General features: G+C 41.4%; 1 protein-coding gene and 1 non-coding gene across 3 annotated transcripts in view; both read right to left on the bottom strand.

The window, feature by feature from the left end:
* Positions 1-20,967, bottom strand: part of mldr (mitochondrial ribonuclease P catalytic subunit) — a 72,865-nt gene that overhangs the window by 49,955 nt on the left and 1,943 nt on the right. For both annotated transcript variants that reach the window (XM_080272380.1, XM_080272381.1), the window contains exons 3-4: positions 18,623-18,829; positions 8,873-9,078 (exon numbers count right to left, since the gene is read on the bottom strand). In XM_080272380.1, coding sequence (XP_080128506.1) covers positions 8,873-9,078; positions 18,623-18,829 — 413 coding nt within the window. The remainder of the gene's footprint in view (positions 1-8,872; positions 9,079-18,622; positions 18,830-20,967) is intronic.
* On the bottom strand, positions 18,056-18,179 carry LOC145399949 (5S ribosomal RNA). Its single transcript, XR_013897394.1, has one exon. It is a non-coding gene; the product is annotated as a 5S ribosomal RNA (ribosomal RNA).

Genomic DNA, 20,967 nt, shown 5'->3' with positions numbered 1-20,967 from the left:
AAATCCTATCAAAGGAAAAATGAGCGAAAAACATTTTGCAAAAAGCAGTCACAGGCATACTTCATCAATGCTTGTGCTATAATGCTACAATGACAATATGGCAGTCACAGTGAGAAGGCAGATGCATTTGGAGTAAAGAAGATGAAAGAGACCAGAGACATGAAGTCAAGAAATGCAGATGTGATGCTTATATGATAGTGTCACTTAGGTGATTTTATGAGGGCAAGAGAAAAATGTACGCATTTCTGACACGCAAAGAGGAAGTCACACAGTCAGTGTGCATAGGATAAAACAGATCCTACTTCCTCCATCCAATAATGGTTTTGGCATTTATTTAGCATTCAATACATTGTTCTCTTTCCATTACCCTTCTCTATTATAGTTTTAAGAACTGAGCATAAAATTTTTTTTCCTTTAGCCCTCTCTTATATATAAGCTCTCTTTCCTGATATGGTTAGAAATACATTTTCTATCAGCTAACCACATCAGGGCAAGAAGGGTTTCCCTATGCTCAATTATCTAAGACAATGAGCTATCAAGAAAATGCCTAGCAGCAATAATATTAAAGAATACAAGTTAGAAAATAGGGAGATATTATATATATATATATATATATATATATATATACTGTATATATATATATATATATATATATATATATATATATATATATGTATATATATTTATATATATATATATATATATATATATATATATATATATATATATATGCAGTTAAAGTCCATTAATCCGAACATGGATAATCCAAAAATCCCAATAATCCGAATTTTGGAAGAAGGCTGACAAAAACTCTAGAAGTAAAAAAAAATCAAAATTAAAACATTCAAATTGGCCGCTAAATGCGCCAAAGTGCCGAGTGGTGTGGTCATGGATCAGGTAATATATGGATCGGCAACTCCTCGTAAACAACCGACCACTTTTGGATCTGGGAAGAAGAAATGAGTGATGGTAACATAATGAAAAGTGTCATTAACCCAGACATGCCAAGGATGAAAAAGACGAGGAGGAGGAAGAAGTAGAAAAGACAGTGAAAGTTTCATGGAAGGAAGCTTCTGTATACTTTGATGAACTGGTGCATTTCGCTGAACAAAATAATCATTACAATGGGGCTGAGGTGATCAATTTCCATATCTTGCAAAACTAGTTCTACAAGAAACGTGCGCAGGCTATCAGGCAGGCTGATACCCATGACTAGTTGAAGTGCATGAGCAACCAGGCAGGTAAATCCACTCATGACAACCCAAGACCAGCTACCCACACTCCAAAGAAGGCACCTCAAAGAACCCTAGAAGAAGCAGGTAGTCCGGAGCTGATGCTCGAGGACGATGAGTGAAAGTGACAAACAAAGTGAAATACTGTATACCGTACCGTAGGTTTAAGGAATTTTCCACAGTAATACATACAGTATTAAGTTTTTGTGCTTTTACAATACGTGCATATTATTATTAACTCTGGACTTACTCTCTCCAATTGGATTTACCTGCCTACAACTGCTGTTTTCAACACTACGCATTACTGATGAGTTAAACAACCCATAACATCTCTTAATTTACCAATTGCAGTTCATGTCTTCAGTAATACATTATTAAGTAAAAAATCTGTGTAATAAGTAATGTTAATATGTGCCATATTGTATTATGAATGAATGAAAAGTGATCCATTTGGTAAAATTTCAGTTTAAACATGAATTTGTCTTAGGGGTCCCACTCAAAAATCCGAAAAATCTGATAATCCGAATGATTCTCGGTCCACTGCCATTCGGATTAATGGACTTTTACCGTACAGAAAGAGAGAGAGAGAGAGAGAGAGAGAAAGCTATATATTGAATAACATTCTCCTCATTGGTTTCCACTTTCACAGACACAATTTGCACAAATGGGTGTGGGTAGGTAGGGTAAGGTTAGTTACTAAATGGCTTTTCCCTACAATAATTTGCAATTTAGGGGGAGGCGGTGGCTCAATCGGTAGAGAGGTGGCCTGCAGTCCTACCGGACCCAGGTTCAAATCCCCGCTGGGGCAGGGAACAGTATAAGGATTTCAATTTCGTTAAATCAGACTTTACTGATCTACCAGAAGACCCGCCGACATGTCGTAAAAATAACCCCGCTGATGCCAATGCACCAGTCCTGTATGAGACAGCCCTAGCATGTATTCAATATGGACGGTGGGTGTTAGCGCCGAAGTGGTGACATGTAGAGGTGTATGGTATGTAGGAGGACTACTGGGCCTTGATAGCAGGCTGTGAAGCCTATGCCCAGAGTCGGAAAAAAAATAAAAAAAGATGGAGAACTGCACAGCACACCTCACAAAAATTTCACTGGTTATTATACTGCATTGGTTTTTATACTGCAATTGCATAAAGATATGATGCATAGCATCAAGATGCCTGAAGGAGTTAATATGTAAAACATTTCACACTAATACTATGTATCAGATACAACAACATAATCTACAGTACATTAACAGAGTATACTGATGAAAAACCTGGGTGCTCATGATCATGATCATCATCATCAGCTTTACTTCATACTTGAGGATTAGGTTATGTGCAACATGATCAAGGCTGCATTTGCGTCATCTCTATTGTAAAGCACTGATGAAAATTATTAAAATACATAGCTAGTCCAATAACTACAGCCCGGATGTTTAGGCAATATACCACAAAATGCCTTTTTCACCTTTTTTGTGGGAATTCGAGTGATAATGCCTATTTCATCCGTCTACCATCCAATCCTATGTTGCTCCATGAGAAGCGTACGAGCCCGGGGTTTGTCCTGACATTTAAGATGAGAGTGACCAGCCTCACCCATCCCTGTGTGGCATTTCATTAGCTATAAGCTCCAACTGTCCCTTGGATATAAACCTGTACCGGCTCAATCCGACTGGAGCGCCTTCATTACTAAAGAAATGCCTATGGTGCCTTTTTTGCATATACACTCGACCCTCAATTTGCTGGACTAAAAGGGGGGTAGACCAGTCCGGGAATGGCAAAAGTCCGGCCCCACATACCATTCCCTGGACTATTACCATACTTTATCCGAAGTCTCCAATACTGTCTGGCAATTATTACGATAATCTAGAGAATTCTGGAATGTGGGCTACCTATACCAACATAACTAACATACACAGTAGATAAAATAATAACAATGATGCAATAACAATAATAATAACTGTCACAATAGCTGTATTTTGCTAGCTACAACCCTAAGAATGGTTCTTTTGACAGTTGTTGACGAGAATGTGGAGGGTATAATTGAAGAAGATCAGAAAGCTGAGGAAAAAGAGGAAAATGAGCAAGGAATAGAGCACCACAAGGTCAGCCAACCACTAATCAGCTAACCGAGATACAAAGTACAAACACACAATCTTGGACCGCATTGGCAATTTTAATAGGAAAATATTTTAATCTTTATCATCATATAGGTTTGCACACCTAATTATTTGAAATTCAGTCAAAAATTTGTGCTTAATTTAATTAGTAATAGAAAATCAGGATTCAGAGTGAAAAATTCTTAAAGTTAGTGTAAGTGTTTTGCCTCTAGCCTAACAACTCGACTTGATGGACTTTTGTTTTGCATAAATATCGATTTACAATGTAGATACATTGTTTTTTTACTCAAAATAAATATTAATACAAAATAGAAGCCTGTCAAAGTGTGCTGACAATCTAAAGGGAAACATCTGCTAACACTGGCCAACCACTAATCAGCTGATCGAGATACAAACAATCATCGAATATGATCTCAATCTTGGACAGAATCGGCAATTTTACTTGGAAAACACATCAATCTTTATCACCATATAGGTTTGCACACCCAATTATTTGAAATTCTGTCAAAAGTTTGTGCTTAATTTAATTATTAATAGAAAATCAGGATTCAGAGTGAAAATTTCTTTAAGTTAGCAGAAGTTTTTGCCTCTAGCCTAACAACTCACCTTGACGGACTTTTGTTTTGGATAAATATCGATTTACAATGCAGATACATTTTTCTTGTACTCGAAATATTTATGCAAAATAGAAGTCTGTCAGGGTTAGCTGACGATCTGCTAACTTTGGCCAACCACTCATCAGCTGACCGAGATATAAACACTGACGATCTGAAGGGGAAATACCTGCTAACATTCGTGCATTTTAGCTTTGAAACCTAATTTTTTAACCCTTTAACCGCGGGTATTGTTTTGGTCTGACTGTCCTCTCCCGCAGGGGTTCCAGCCAAATGTAAACAAACCTTTAAACCTTAATAACGCTGCACAGAATAAAGCTAGAGAAAAAAATAAGGTACCAGTAGAAAGTACTAACCTTCAGCTTTCCATTGATGTAGGTTTCATGACTTTGTTGACTTTCACAGGACAGGCAGTGCCGTTAGAAGTGAGGGGTGTAAAATCACTATTTTTCGCTCACACACCATTACCTTCGCTCATACATCATTACCAAATGCCAACCTCATTCTGATAATAATACTATAAACATATATGAACACTGCACATACAATAAACACCCACTCTGTGTTCACTGAGGCAGGTAAAAGGCACTGTAATTACCCGCACTTCACTGCCACATCAGCGGTGTTGTAATCACTATTTTTCGCTCACACACCATTACCAAATGCCAACCTCATTCTGATAATAATACTATAAACATATATGAACACTGCACATACGATAAACGCCCACTCTGTGTTCACTGAGGCAGGTAAAAGGCACTGTAATTGCCCGCACTTCACTGCCATATCAGCGGTGTTGTAATCACTATTTTTCGCTCACACACCATCACCAAATGCCAACCTCATTCTGATAATAATACTATAAACATATATGAACACTGCACATACGATAAACACCCACTCTGTGTTCACTAAGGCAGGTAAAATGCACTGTAATTGCCTGCACTTCACTATCACATCAGCAGTGTTGTCACTCACACAGCTGGACAGATACTGATGCGTGTTTGGTCCGGGGTGGGGTGGGGGGCCCAGGGGGTGGGAGGTGGGGCCCCAGGGGGGGGAAGAGGGAGGTGGGGGGTCGGCTGGAGTGAAAGAACTTAATAGCTACTCTCCCTTGAAACAATTGGCGCACGGAAAAAACGCGGGGTATTCAAAATATTCACAAACATTCGAGAATGACTCCCGCGGTTTGGTCCAGTTTTTGCAACGCCATTCTGGAATGACACCCGCGGTTAAAGGGTAAATTAAGTTATACAGTATTAAGTAAAATTTTTTATGTAGATTTCAGATATTTAAGTGTGTATGAGCCACTGTGGCGAAAAAAATTAAAATATTTTCCAGTGAAAAGTGCCGATTCGGTATTTAGTCACACCACGTTGGGTGAGCTTAGTGAGTAGGAATGGATCCCACTGACTTTGTCTGTAAGAATTTTTTTTTCTTTATTACCTATGAATATTATTGTGTCCAAGCCTTCCTTAAACTTTACTGTGTTATGCAATAAACAATTTACAGTGGCATTTGAGAAAGGAAAGAAGCAAATGGGATATTGCCACGAGTTAGGAGCTGGTGGCGTGAAGCAGGTTGGTGGCCAAGATGCATTTCATGATTGAAAATAATTTCTTGTGTGTGTTACAAATGGCCTTTATCGAGTCAAAACCTTGCTAAAATTATACTGTATTGTGCAGCAGACTGATTATAGTTTTGTATGAGAGAATAATGGACAGACTTTTGTTGAGAATCCCAGACTTGTACGGGCATTTGTCTGGCATTTGATAATATTGTCCGGCCTCAGCCCATGTCCGGGAAATCCGAAATCTGGGAAATAGGGGTCCGCCAAATCGAGGATCAAGTGTATTTCGAAATAGTAACACTCCAGGCACAAGACAGAAGTTTCTGAGCACCACAATTTATCCACAGAACTGAAGCTTCGACACACACCCATAAAATGTTATCAAACCAAAGCACTAATTAAATATTCCACTACACTTGACAACACTGCTTTCATTGGCACGAGACACGCAACACTACATCAGTAAAATGCCAACGGCAGACCATGATTGCTCCAGAGCGGTAGAGAATGTAAAAATACTGAAAGTTAGTGCATCCTCCGGCAATAAGCTGAACAAGCTTGTTTGGGAGTTGTTTGGCAACATGTGTAGACTGCTAAACGTCAAATTCCTGCTCAGAGGACAAAATCAGTGTGCAAACAAACAAGTTTGCTGACAACATTCAAAGCATCCCCTAGCCGCAAGTCAACCTTTTCATTAGAGCTGTGTAATGCATTTCCTGATGCTGGTATTCCACTGTGGAAACTGGAGAACAAGTCTCTATTAGAAAAATACACAAAACAACAAATCCCAAGCAAGTCTACTTTAAGGAAGAATTATGTGGACACAAACTATACCTTGATGATGCAAAGAATTAAAGGTGAAATAAAGGATAATAAACTATGGACTTCACATAAGACAACAGATGTCGTGGGTGGGTTTATTGCCAACACGATTATTGGTACTGTACCTTGGAAGTTGCTCAGATGCCGAAAATTTACCTGCTAACCTCAGAAGAACTCCAGAAGACTAACAGTTCAACAATGGCTCAACTTATTATGACAGCTCTTGCTTTGCTTTGGCCAGAAGGCATCCAGCACACAAATATTCTTCTCTTTCTGACAGATGCAGCACCTTAAATGCAGAAGGCAGCAAAGGCACTTAACCCCTAATGTACTAAGCTCATCGGTCAAGCGTTTTGCGCAATTTCTTAAAAGGACGAACAACGCCGATCGTGCAACATCCACAAAAAAATGACGGCAGCTGGCTCCACCCCAGCTGTGACGTGGTTGGCTTCTAAGCAATCAGAACTAAGCGTTGGACACACTGGAGGGGGGGACCCAGGACCGTACCCAGGAGGTGGGGGGTGTACCCCCACCTCCCCCTCGCCACGTCCCTCTACCCCACTATCTTGTTACTACCCTACCTCCCACCCTTCTTACCACCACCACCATCCCTCCCACACCCTCCTCATGCATCCCCCCCTCCCATGTGGATCCCCCCCATGTCCCCCCTCCCCCAGTCATCTGGGGGGAGGGTATTTCTCCCCTACCCTCCCTCCATGTCCTTGTACTCCAGTGGGGCCCTTCCTTGTGTCTGGTGGTGGCCTCCTCCCATCCCTCCATCCCCATACACCCCCTCCTGGCCTTACCACCTACCACCACCACCACCCACCCCCACCCCCACCCCAACCCCCTAGCACGCATTATCTTTACCTCCCTGGCCTCGAATATTCTGCATATTTTTTACGCTTTATGGTGCGTTTTTTAATATTACCTGTAATTTATTCGTGTCTTTGCATACAGATATGCACACCACAATTATTTTACAAGGGGAGGGGAGGGGAGGGAGGGGAGGAGGGGAGGAGGAGGGAGGAGGAGGGAGGGGAGGGGAGGGGAGGGGAGGGGAGGGGAAGGGAGGGGAGGGGAGGGGAGGGGAGGGGAGAATAATTTTTACTATTTATCATATTTATAGGGGGTGGTCTGTCACCATTTTATTTTTTTATAAGCACATTACAATGGTTTATAACATCTATACACAACAAAAAAAAAATTGATTTTGGTGATTTTTGTAGGTATTTTTGTGAAGAAAACAGGTGCAAGCGGCATATTTTCTTTCTCATCCGGGCCGTGACAGGTAACTATTATCAACTTTGACGGACCATAGCTTGGTAACTATTGAGTCTAGGAGGGTGGGGTTTGCGTTTTCAGGTGTGTAAATTCAAGCTCTATAAATCAGGCATAAAACTTCCTTTGAGAAACTCAAAAAATAGGCCCGTTTTTGCGTCCTGGGGGATAGTCGAGGCTGGAGAATTGCGTACCCTAGGGGTTATGATACTCTTCCTGGAAAAGATACCCCTGACTTGTTTAGCCCATGCACTTCACTGGACTGCAGAGCATGTATGCAGACTATTCTCCAGTGTTGACAAATTAGTTTCCAATGGCAAGAAGATACTTCTTAATGCCCCACCAAGGTGTGATGCTTTTCAAGGAAATGACACCTCAACTCGCACTGCCACCAAAGCCAATTCTGACGAGGGGGGGGAACATGGATTTCGGCTGTACTGTACTGTGCTTCTAATTTTGACAGGTTTCAAGAAATCATACCGAGTTTTGATATCACTGATTCTTTTGCTATCCACACCATGAAGGAACTACTAAAGGGGAAGTCACTTCATAATGATCCTGCATTCATCACTTCAAACTATGCAAAGCTGCCAGAGGCCATCACCGTGCTGAAGAAGAATAACTTGCCTTTGATTGATGCTTTGAAGTGTTCTGAGACAATCGTTGTGGACATCACTCACATTCCCGGAGGGAAAGTAAAATCTGTAGCCTAAGTGAAAAATGTGACCAAGTGATTGCTGCAAACCTAGACTTGGTGGGAAAAAAAAAAAAAAACTGGAAAAGTTCTTGAAGAAAAACTGATGTGGATGTTGGGGATATGGATCCGCAGACTGTGGAATGTTTTAAATATGCCCCTGTTAAGTCAGTGGAGGTGGAGATCATTCTTGCTTTTCAGGCATCTCCCATCTGACAGAAAGAATGGGTTCAAATTTGAAAACCTCAAGAAAATGCTTGTTATTCTGTGTAACCAGACCAATTAATCTAAATATGTGTAACAATAAAGTTTTCAGTCAGTGTCACCTGTAGCTGTGTTTAATATTTTCTGTCTCTTTTTCTTGTTAATCACAGGCATTTGTCAGCATTTAAATCATTGAACAGATTTATAGTTCTATGGTATAAATGCTCTGGAAATATATGTTTTTTTTATTGCCTACTTTGCCATTTTATTTTGACTTTTTGCCTGCTAAACATCCGGGCTCCACCAATATCTAATACTGTACATATAAATGCCTACCTTGAAGGAATATTTACATATCTAGCCGACCAGCCCAATTTTTTCTGGAACAACTGAGTAATCTCACTGACGACTGGAACTGTGGGAAAGATTTCAAGAGTGGCAAGCTTGTGGAAAAGTATATTTATTCTGTCCCAGGTGTCCTGAAGATCTTCAGCTGCATGACACTGCTTTAACCACTCGAAGAAGACTGCATCTTGTGGCTCCTGTAAAAGTTATACTGCTCAAACTTTCACCTAACACAGATGGCTCTAATTCACACAAACATAATTACTGCACAGCAGTGAAACAGTGCCAACAAATGCCACAACGGACAATCCACATGGACTTAACACCACCATTATCCGAGTTCTCACTGTAAAATGGGGTGGGTGGGGTACAAAAACAAAAGATGAAATGCAGAAAGTGTTGATAACTAGGTACAGAGTCCGATGAACTGGGGCACAAATCCATTCATTTATCATTCAAGTTTTTAAAATTCTCAGGTTTATCTCACATGCACAAACCGCCCACAAAAACTTATATATATATTTTTTTAAGTGCACTTGTCTTTGGTATATAGGGGTGCCAACCATCCAATCAATGCAGTTCCCTCATCAATTGGCTCTATATTGAGTAACAAGCCAAAAACAGTAGCTTCCTTTGCTCAAAGAAATCATTCCTTACAATAGGCATTAACCCTTTAAACGTGGCCGTGAACAGTCGACCCCCCCCCGAGTGGCGGTGTTGTATTGTGGTCTGAGTACCTGTAGGAAAATATTAGCCAAAAATCAGAGATTAACCCTAAAACATTATACTTGGTATGGCAGATAGTACTTACATTCAGCTTTCTCCACAGACAGGTGTTGAGCCTTCGTGGACTGCCCAAGGACTTGTGGAGACTTGCAAAGTTGGGTAACCAAATCTTCACTTTCACACCTCCAGCAACCCGGTTTCCCCTCTACCACAGCCTCATTCTGTCACAGTAAACTTTATACTACAACATAAAGGTAGTTTGGAATCCGTATTTGTACAATAAGCACTGAAAATAAGGCTAAAATCAACGAAGCGTACAGCCGACATGCTGCGCAGCGGCGGTCTTCCCGTCACTCAACAAACATTTTCATTTTCACAGCTAAAAACATGTATACTACATTATTTTCAATCATATTACTTCCCAAAAGATCACCGCGGCATGCTTTTTATTCTGCCTTATGCCCGTCACTTTATTCTCGTTCCTGTCGGCAGCTTGCACTGACTCGGAAGAGCTAGAACTCGCCATAATGTCACTTTGAAAGCCTGCAGTAAACTGACACTAAACAGGGGCAAACTGTGCGAAAAAAAGCTAGTGTTACAACTGGGGAAACAAATGTTTCCTATTAGCATAAACTGCTTGTGAGAGGAGAGCGCAGATTTACAGTTCTGAGCAGTCAGAGCGCTGCCATGTATCACAGCCAGGCTGGCCGGGCCGTGGTGGGCGAGGAGAGGGGAAAAAACGCGATACTTGGCAACAACGGAGGTCAGTAGTACAAAGGTAAAGTATGCTAATTGTAGCTAAAGGGTGGTGGTACTGATAGACAATACCAGGTGGAGCCTGCTTGCCCGCGGTTATTCAAAATTTACTAGAATCGCAAACGTGACGATCCGCCGTTATGTCCTTTTCGCCGAGCGTCACAAACGCGACGATCCACATTTAAAGGGTTAATGATATTAACAACTGGACTCGTTAAATGTCTGGACTGAACAGCCAAGCCCCAGGCTCCAATACTCCTGATGGGATAACGAAGGACTGAATGGTCATCAGGTGGATGGAAGATGTGCTTTTCAAATACAAGAAGATATAGCAATTCTCTCAACTACCAAATTAAAAGTCATGAGCAAACCCAGTCTGATAAATTAATGTACATGCATACCTAAGTCAAATGTCTAATCACATATTTACTAACCATCCATCCATCCATCATCCAATCCTATCTTGCCCCATAAGGAGTGTAGAAGCCCTGGGCTATTCATGTTGGTCCTGACATTTAAGATGAGAGTGACCAGCCTCACTCATCCCTGTGTGGCATTACGTGAGCAATGACCCCAACCATTCCTTGGATATAAACCTTCACCGGCTCAATCCGATTGGAGCGCTGCAATTACCCACTAAACCACCAGGTGTCATAATCTGGTTATATGGTTACCACCCAGTGTGGTAAATGGTTTCCTGTTGTACAGGAAACCATTTGGCTTGTCACTCAGTGTAGAGTCAGCCATAGGCAGAAGAAAAGGAAACAATGAAGAATAGACAAAAGAGGGAGTGTAAAGTCACCTGTAAGGAGAAGGATGAGGAAAGAATGAAGTAAAGAATGACAGAAGAGGAAGGAAGAAAAGGAAAGGAAGGAAAGACACCCGAGAGCAGCACTACATCGAGTGAGTGGATGGTGAGTGCCCCCACCTACCACCAACATTTACTAACAATATAACAAATGTTACAAAAATTTATCTGGTAGAAGCATACCCAAGTAATAAAGTACTATAACTGGTGATAATAACAGAAATATGTGTAATGTGAAAAATTTTAAAATTAACTGGGAATCTGACAAACTGTAGCCTAGAAACTTGACATCTGACTTGACTGGAAATGTGATAACTGTCTTTGACCTGCGGTGGTTTTAAACAGTGCCCATTCATTACACTCTTTTTACTTTAACTTGGCCAAAAACTACCGTCTCTTTATTTTGAATGATGTGTTGTGACAAGAGATTAACACTAAAATATGAAGCTAGTCATGAAAACGTGCAATGGAAAAAGATCTCAAGCCACAACATTGTCTTTTTCTGCCACTGAGCTTTGTGAAACACACTGTAAAAGGACAAAAATATGGGCCTAGTTAAGGTGATACAAGTACAGAATGAATATTCTGGTAACAAGATGTAAGTCCAATACAGTATAATGATCAACAATCTAAACAGCTTTAACAACTATCGGATTAAACCTGTTTACCTTTTGAATCAGGTGACATTCTGGTGATTCATTCTTGCTATCTTTAAACTGTAGACATACATGCCCTCCAACACTGTTCGAAACATTCCTTATAAATGTGTTATGAACAGGCTGGAATCATGTTCCCAACCATGATAGCCAACAAACATATATGTAGACATGTCTGCTGACATTGTTTAAGGAAATGGCTTCATTCTGGTTAAGGCAGAGAGTGTCCAAACATGTCTGTTGCAATGCCACTCAATATGTCCGGCTTGGTGTAGCTGTAGCAGTGGTGCTATATGAGTATGACCGTTGATGAGGAGCAGGAACAAAGACAGGTACAATCCCTGATCTGCTACATTCATGTTTGGTGGAGGAAACATCTGCACCAGCTCTACCATCATGTTTCCACACAACGTTACAAGTTTGTCCATGACAATGGTACATCAACCATGTTTAGAAACACATTCACAGCTGAGTCCACATCGAACACATGCTTCCAGCACACATGTCCGCACCCTTAGACGATTTCGTTAATTTTATGGGAAACTTTTTGTGGTGATAATGTTAGTGAAATCTATATCTAACCCTCTACAGTAGTTAATAACTCTACTAACATCATCATCATTATCATCCAGACCTCCCTTACCACCCTAGGGTAGGATGAAGAGTAGCAACATCCAGACAGCCCAAGTCTGCCCAATCCAATGGGCTATGCGTCCATTCACTCATCATTCAAGCCCCTGGAATCCTGCCTCTATTTGATGCACTAAAAACTTTCCTAGGGTACAGTGAGGAGTAGCAATATCCAGACAGCCCAAGTTTGCCCAATCCAATGGGCCACACTTCCATTTACTCATCACTCAAGCCCCCAGAATCCTGCCTCTTTCCGATATGCTAAAAACTTTCACCACATTCTGCAGCTTCACATAAACGTATCCGATAGTTTCAATCTACTAAACTGATAAAATCAACAGAAGGCAGCAAGAATTAAGTAAAAATTATGTCACCAAAGCAAAGAAGTTACCAGCAATCCAAATGCTGTACTGTACTCTGTTGTCTCCTACCCACTGCTACAGTTAACATGATAAAACACTTCTTCTGTTAGGCCTACTGATGTCAGCACTGGAAACGGAAGTGAGCAGACAGATGTTCAAATACAAAGCTGTACAATATACAGAAATCAGTAGACAGGGCCTGTATAATTGTCTCTACAAAAACATCCAAAACACTAAATATGTTTCTCTGGCAGCCAACCGCACTAAGCTTTACTTGAGAGTCACATGCATGAATGGAAAGGTTCCTATTCAAACAAAAGAAACAATTTATGGACTAAATGCTGGGTGTTGATGGACAACAGACAATTTATTATGCCATCATGCTTCACAAATATTGTCAGAGAACCCAAACCACAGCAGCAGTCAAAAATGAGATCTTGTATGTAACATGACAGTTTAGTTGAGTGGTGGAGGAAGCAGAAGAGTTTCATTCCCTCAACCAGAACTTAACCATAAGGAGTCAGGTGGCTCTACAGTGAGTGACAAGCCAAACAATTTCCTATATTCCAAAAAAATCAAGGAAAACAGTTTCTTATCCTCCAAGAAATCATTTACTATGCTGGGTGGTAACCATATACTGTTGCCAATAAATAGATGCCAGGTGGTCTGGTGAGTTATGACGCTTTAGCCAAATGTAGCCCATGAAGGTCTATATCTTAGGAATGGTTGGGATTTACTGCTCACATAATGCTGATCAAGGGGAAAAGCAACTGCTTACTCTCACCTTCAATACACGGACTGAGTACCCAAACACCAAGCTCTTATGTTTCTATTAGGGCAATAAAGCCTTGAATCAGAGGTTGATGGATGGCCTTAACTAATGAATTTTCCCAAATATCGACCTCTAAATAAACTAACTAGCATTATATAACCATATATTGCAACATCTTCAAAGGTTGTAAGTTTATTTATTTACTTTTTTCTGATTTCATCTATGGTATACTGTAAATGTTTTTTGAGCTACTGCAGATTTTTTTCAATTTTTAAATGAACTCACTAATATCCAAAGTCAGATCGCAAATGTCTAAACAGTAAAAGTCCAATTCTTCGGCATCCAATTCCCCGGCAAATCTGACACTTTGGCAGTTTTGAGAAATAGTCCCATTTACGAAAATCTGATTGTTCAACAGATATTCCGACTGTTTTCGTCAGTCTTGGAATTCTCCATGAGGCTTGCCAGCTAGCTACCCGCCTTTACCCGCCTTAGTGAGTGAGATAGTGGAAGTGACGGAACGAGTCTACCACTGCTGTGAAGCTCAGAGGCTAGCTCTTTCTTCCACAGCATAAAGAGAAGACAATCGTGTAATGAGTCTAGCATGGGAAAGAGAATCTGTTTCGCCATTCTTCTGAGTTGTTGCCGTGCTGCTGCCGACTTCTCTCGATTCATCTGTGTGCTTTATGAACTTTGTACTGAAATATATCCGAGATTATTATCCGAGTGCGCTGTAAGCAATGTAACATCATACTGGAGCTTTGTAACATCTGAGTGGACCAGCCATGTGTTGTGAACAGTGTAAACATCTGCATGCTTTGTAATGGCCTCCAAGAGTGGAAAGTTAACTGGTGAAAGCAAAAAGCGTACACATAAGGTGTTGACTATTGCTCGGAAAACTGAGCTTTTGAAAAAATTACAGGTTGGTATGAGTAGGAAGCAGATAATGGATGAGTTTAATGTAAGCTCCTCTACAATCTACGATATTAAGAAACAGAAGAACGATCTATTCAAATTTGTTTCTCAGGCCTCCGGTACAACCCAAAGGAAAGCAATGAAAAAAGCAAAGTTAAGTAAGCTGGATGAAGTGCTGCATAGGTGGTTTGTGGCACAGCATTCAGAAAGGAAGCTTGTTTCGGGGCCTATCATCATAGAAAAAGCCAAAATGTTCTATGCTGAAATGAAGATAACAGAACTATGTGTTTTCTCAGATGGGTGGCTGAGAAATTTCAAGGCTCGGCATGGCATCAGGCAGTTGGATGTGAGTGGTGAATCGATGTCTACTGATGCTGATGCCGCCAAGAAGTACAGTGAGATTTTCTGTAATCTCATAAAAGACCATGAGCTTCAGCCTTGCCAGATACATAATGCGGATGAGACAGGCCTTTTTTATAAGAGTATCCCTGAAAGGACTCTAGCTGGGGCAGGAGAAAAGGCAGCCAAAGGATTTAAACGAAACAAGGAACGTTTAACAATGTTTGTGTGTTCAAATGCCTCGGAAACACACAAGCTGAAACTTTTTATCGTAGGGAAATATAAGCACCCGAGAGCATTGAAAAATGTCCAACATTTACCAGTTTGGTATGATGCACAAGGAAATGCTTGGATGACTGCAGCAGCTTTTTCGTACTGGTTCCACCACCACTTTGTTCCATCAGTGAAAGCTAATTTGGTGAAAGAGGGTTTGCCTACTGAATCTAAGGTCATCCTCCTACTGGACAACTGCAGGGCTCATCCTCCTGCCAGTGAATTAGCGAATGGGAACATTTCTGTTGTGAGTCTGCCCCCAAATGTGACAGCATTAATTCAGCCAATGGACCAGGGAGTCATCCAGAAAATTAAGACATCTTACCGTGCTGATTTTGATAGACAACTGCTGAATTCTACGCTTCCAGTGCGTGAATTCCAAAAGCAGTTCACCATCAAAGATGCACTTTTCATGGCTGCCCTAGCCTGGCAAGATGTGGAGCAGGGAACTTTGCAAAGATGCTGGAGAAAGCTGTGGCCAGGTGCAATGTTCCAGGAGGAACAGGTTGACACAGAGGAGTTTGTTGGCTTTGGGGACAAGAGGTTAAGTGACTACAAAAATATTGTGCAAATTGTTCAAGGTGCCCCACAGTCCCATACCCTAAGCTCATTGACCGATGATGACACTGCTGAGTGGGTGGAGCAAGACACTGATACACCAGTTGTTCAAGAGCTGACCAATGAGCAACTAATTATGAGTGTGACAAATCCTGAGGCCATGGAAGCCCAGGAAGTTGAAAGTGATGATGAAATGGAGGAAGATGAGCAGCATAAGGTCACCTGGAAGGAAGCAGCAGAGGCCTATGAAAAATTGTTGCAGTCTGTTGAGGGCTCATCTCATTTAAACAGTGGTGAAGTGATGCAGTATCACATCATGTTCAGGGACTTCCAGACTAAAAGGGCAGCATCTGTGAAGCAGGCAACTTTATTTGACCTCTTCAAAAAAGCTGCCAAGAAAGCTACATCCTCTGCTGCTCCCTCCTCTCCATCACCTACAGCAGTCTCTGAACCTCAAGCTCTACTGCCGCAGCAACAGGGAGAAGAGTCCTTAGAGCCTGCTGCAGGACCCTCTACTGCAGGGGACTTCTTCCAGCAGTAGCAGACTCCAATCAACCCCTTCTATTGTACATATGTAAATATGGAACCTACTATAAGTTTAAGTAAGTGCATGTGAACTTGTAGGCCTACTGTACCATAACATTTATATATGTTTGCTAATTTCTTTATTTTTCATATTCAGGTATAGTACTGTATTTAATACAGTATTGTACAGTATCGAACAGTATACAGTACTCTCTCCAAACACATCTGTAATGATATGAGTAATAATGATAGTGTTCACCGATATATATAAGGTACTGAGTGGGTAGGGTTTTTGATTATTCGGCAATTTTGATTTTTCGGCACTAGCCTGGTCCCACAGATGCCAAAAGATCAGACTTCTACTGTATATGCTCTACACAATAAAGCCACTGGAACAGCCCTGCTGTTCAAACTCACCACACGGCAGTATGAAGCCACCTCAACAACGTGGTGACTCAGAACTACTCTATGTCCACTTTTCTCAGAAGCAACATGATGTTTGCTGATTCCTTACTGATACATACTGAAAGCTCACTGGTTCAAACACCAACTGCACACCATACATCTGTTTTTTCCTTAAGGTTGCAAAAAGTAAATTTTTTATCGGTAACAATAGTCCATCCATCCATTCCATCATCCAATCCTATGTTGCCCCATGAGAAGAGTAGAAGCCCGGGGCTAGGCAAGTTGGTCCGGACATTTAAGATTAGAGTGACCAGTCTCACTCATCCGTGAGTGGCATTATGCGAGCAATAAACCCCAACCAGCTCTTGGATATAAACCTACACAGTCTTAATCCATCTGGAGAGCCTTAATCACGCACTAAACCACCAGGTGACGTAATTTGGTTATATGGTAAACACTCAGCACTGTAAATGGTTTCCTGATGTACAGGAAACCATTTGGCTTGTCACTCAAGGTAGAGTCACCCATAGGCAGAAGGAAGAGGAAAGAATGAAGGAAAGAAAGACAGAAGAAGGTATGTAAAGTCACCCGAAGGTAGAAGGAAGAGGAAAAAATGAAGGAAAGAAAGACAGAAGAGGAAGGAATGAAAAGAGGAAAGGGCAGACACCCAAAGCAGCACTTAAATTTCAGGACCAACTTGCCTTGCCCCTGGCTTCTACACTCCTCATGGAGCAACACAGGATTAGATGATGAATGAATGAATGAATGAATGATAATAATAATAATAATAATAATATTAATATTAATAATAATATCTGGGTCGGTGGGGACGCTCACCATCCACTCACTCGATGTAGTGCTGCTCTCGGGTGTCTGCCCTTTCCTTTTCTCCATCCTTCTTCCCTTCCATCCCCACCTGTCTACTTTCCTTCATTCTTTCCTCGTCCTTCTGCCTACGTGTGACTTTACACTCCCTCTTCCGTCTTTCTTTCCTTCATTCTTTCCTCTTCCATCTGCCTGTAGGTGACTCTACACTGAGTGACAAGCCAAATGGTTTCCTGTACACCAGGAAACCATTTACTACACTGGGTGGTAACCATATAACCAAATTTTTGGCGCCTGGTGTGAGTGGGTAATTATTGCACTCCAATCGGACTGAGCCAATGAAGGTTTATATCCAAGGGTGGGTTGGTGTTGATTGCTTATGTAATGCCACTCAGGGATGAGTGAGGCTGGTCATTCTCATCTTAAATGTCAGGACCAACTGCCTAGCCCCAGGCTCCTACACTCCTCATGGGGCAACGAAGGATTGGATGATGGATGGATGGATTTTTCATTCATTCACTGCCAGACGCCATGTATCCCAAACGGGGTGGTCAAGGGCTTAGAGTTAATTGTTTTACAGGGAGGGGCACTAATCCTCCACCAACCCCACTTGACATGTAGGGATGCCAACAGCATCTGGTGTTCCCAGGCGGTCACCCATCCAAATACTGTACTAACCAGACCCAACGTTGCTTAACTTCGCTGATCGGACGGGAAGCAGTGTACTCAACGTGGTATGGCCGTTGGCATAATAATAATAATACTGTAATAATAATAATAATAATAATAAAACAATGCAGTACATAAATCAATAAACAATTGAAGTCAACCTATCTCATGGTACCATACTATTAAAAATCTCATTCCACTCTTCCTCTTGAATTCTCCATATTTCCTCTTACTTTGCAACTTCACTTCCACTTACACCCTTGGTGTTGGAAATGGATGCCTTCTTGCAATGATACTGATATACTGTAATTGGCCAGTGTAACTGCCCAACCGATGAAATGACCCTCAACTGCCTCTTTATCTCTCCAAAAGAGGATACTGAACTGCAGAAGGGCAAATATGACCTGCAGTCCACCAGGTTCACATTCAGATGAGCCTGGCCCTAAGGCAACAACACCGTTAACAACAAATGAAGTTCTTCCCTTCTATGGTACATTTTTTTCACATTCTCTTATCACTCACCTTGCCTTCACCGCAAATAATGTCGAGGTAGTGCCAGCCCAGGTCATAATCAGAATTCCTGAAGGCAGCAGAAATGAAGGCACTGTAGGAGTCAGAACACATCCATGACATTTTCCTCATATACTCCAGATGATTCAGAGCACGATGCCACTCCTGGGTTGATGATAAAGCCACCACAACACTTCTGCTCAGCCGCACATCCAACACCTGATGTACAATTCCATATTGGTGAATACTGAATTTTTTACTGTGAAATTTTGCATAACATAAAAGTTTTTCATACTGAGGTTTCTGATTACTACTGCACTCTAGTTCTATACAGTCAGGCCTCAGTATATGTCAGTCTGGTATGCTATAAACTGACACAACAATGACCTAAAAGTTACACCCAGTTTTGCGATGATGGTGGTAAAATTCACTCATACGAAAATTGTGGTGGTTGCATACGACAATCCCCTATTTACACGGTGTCTCCCATGCAAGCTGACAGTCACAGTGCCTCCCACACAAGTTGGCAGTCAGACTTTTGTGCCAAGATGGGTGCCCAGTGCTTACATCAGTGATCATTTCCCCTTTTGTTCCATTTCATGCATGCAAGGACAATGAAACACCACTGTTATAACCAAATAATAGTGCAAGTGTGCAATGAATAGTGCAGTGTGCAACATTAAGTACAGTGATAACTTTTTTGTGTGTGAAATACTGAAACTTATGACTTGGAAATCAGACATTTGGCAAGGATGCCACCGCTAGTGATAAGCATGGTGCTACTAACGATGCCGAGGGCAAGCCTAAAAGGGTAAGGTTTTTTGAGATTTTAGGGTAAAAGGATCTCGGCCCCACTTCCATATCCCCACTGATCCCACGTTATATCAACCTCAGTATATATCATTATGCCATGACCTTTCATTTGATGATATCCCATCACATACCAGTACCTAGCGTGACTGTATATCATTTAGCTACTGTGTGTAATTTTTGGTAAAGTCAGGATTCGAGGGGTCTGAATAGTGAGCATGGCCCATTTCTCTAGGCATGCTACTGATTAGTTCTCCCAATACAGTATGATATTTCTTCCTTGTTTTCTGGACCCTAGCTCACCCCACCTGTGGGCAGAGTAAAGAGGTAGGATGACAGTGATGAATTTCTGGCAAAAGTACCGTACACTGTAGGCTATGTCTATACTGATTCCAGCATATAATCTTGCGCCACTAATCAAGCTATTCTTTGTATATCAATTTCAACACAGTAATATGAAAAGTTCAGCATTTATGCTTTTTTTCTTAAAGCTTCTTAACCTTTCCAATTATTTGACATATTCTTTACTTCTCTTCCTTCTCATTAACCAATACACTGATCCACTCTTTTCTCACTTACTGTACTATATAACATATGCCACTGCCAAAACTACCTTCAGTCTCACTTTCACAAACTTTCTTTGGCACATTACCTATATGCATTCTTTGTGTATGTCAATACCATCTCAATGCATTCTTCTTTATCCAAAAAGTATTTCTACAATGCTCTTCTATAGTTCTTTCTTCCATTCCAGAACACCCATAAATTACAATTCTGTATTATTTATATCCCCATCCTCCCTAGTGCCTGCAGCTGGTCTGAAAATGGTCATTGCCACAGCTTACAAACCTAGACAGTTCTGTGTCACTCACTACCTTGATTTCAGTCCCATACAAGTGCTCACAACAAAACACTTTCACACAGAAGGAGGGGGGGGTGAGTTGGGGGGAGGGTAGTCAAATAGTGGGTGACAGAGCAACTTGGAGGTGTTTTGTCTGCGGCCACCCTTTGTGGGATTAGGGTGTCGGGCTATAGAGAGATAGATAGATAGATAGACCCTTTCAAAATACAACTGAGTTCTCCAATTACCCTACCTCCCTTGAAGTTCTCTCTCCTTAACTTCGTACAATATAGCCTAACTCCCAGTAATGCTCAAATACCTGTAGCTAATGTTACTCAGGGTGAAAGGACGAAGAGTCACCTAAAATGTCTAAACTGAATGGCCTGGTCCCCAGGTTTTGAAACTCATGATGGAAAAATTTGGGACTGAATGATGAATGGGTGAATGGATAGACAATATAACTACAGTATATCATTACACCCATACCCCGTTATCCAGCGCATTGATAACCGGCACTCTGCTACACCAAACACAAGAAAGAGAAGAACATTCCCACAATTAGAACGATTTGAATCTCTGTCGCCTCACTAGTACGACACCCCACCTCATCCTAGGTTTGAAACGAAGCTCTCCCAGTCCTCCCTTCCTCCCTCCATCCCCTCTCTTCTCTGTCCCCCCACCCTGTCCCTGCTCCCCCACCACACTC

The sequence above is a fragment of the Coenobita brevimanus genome, chromosome 50 (genome assembly GCF_032717465.1).
Source record: "Coenobita brevimanus isolate Jiangsu-jjx chromosome 50, ASM3271746v2, whole genome shotgun sequence".
Classification (NCBI taxonomy): Eukaryota; Metazoa; Arthropoda; class Malacostraca; order Decapoda; family Coenobitidae; genus Coenobita; species Coenobita brevimanus.
Note: the sequence above shows the minus strand (reverse complement) of the source record. Positions and strands in the feature narration are given on the sequence as shown.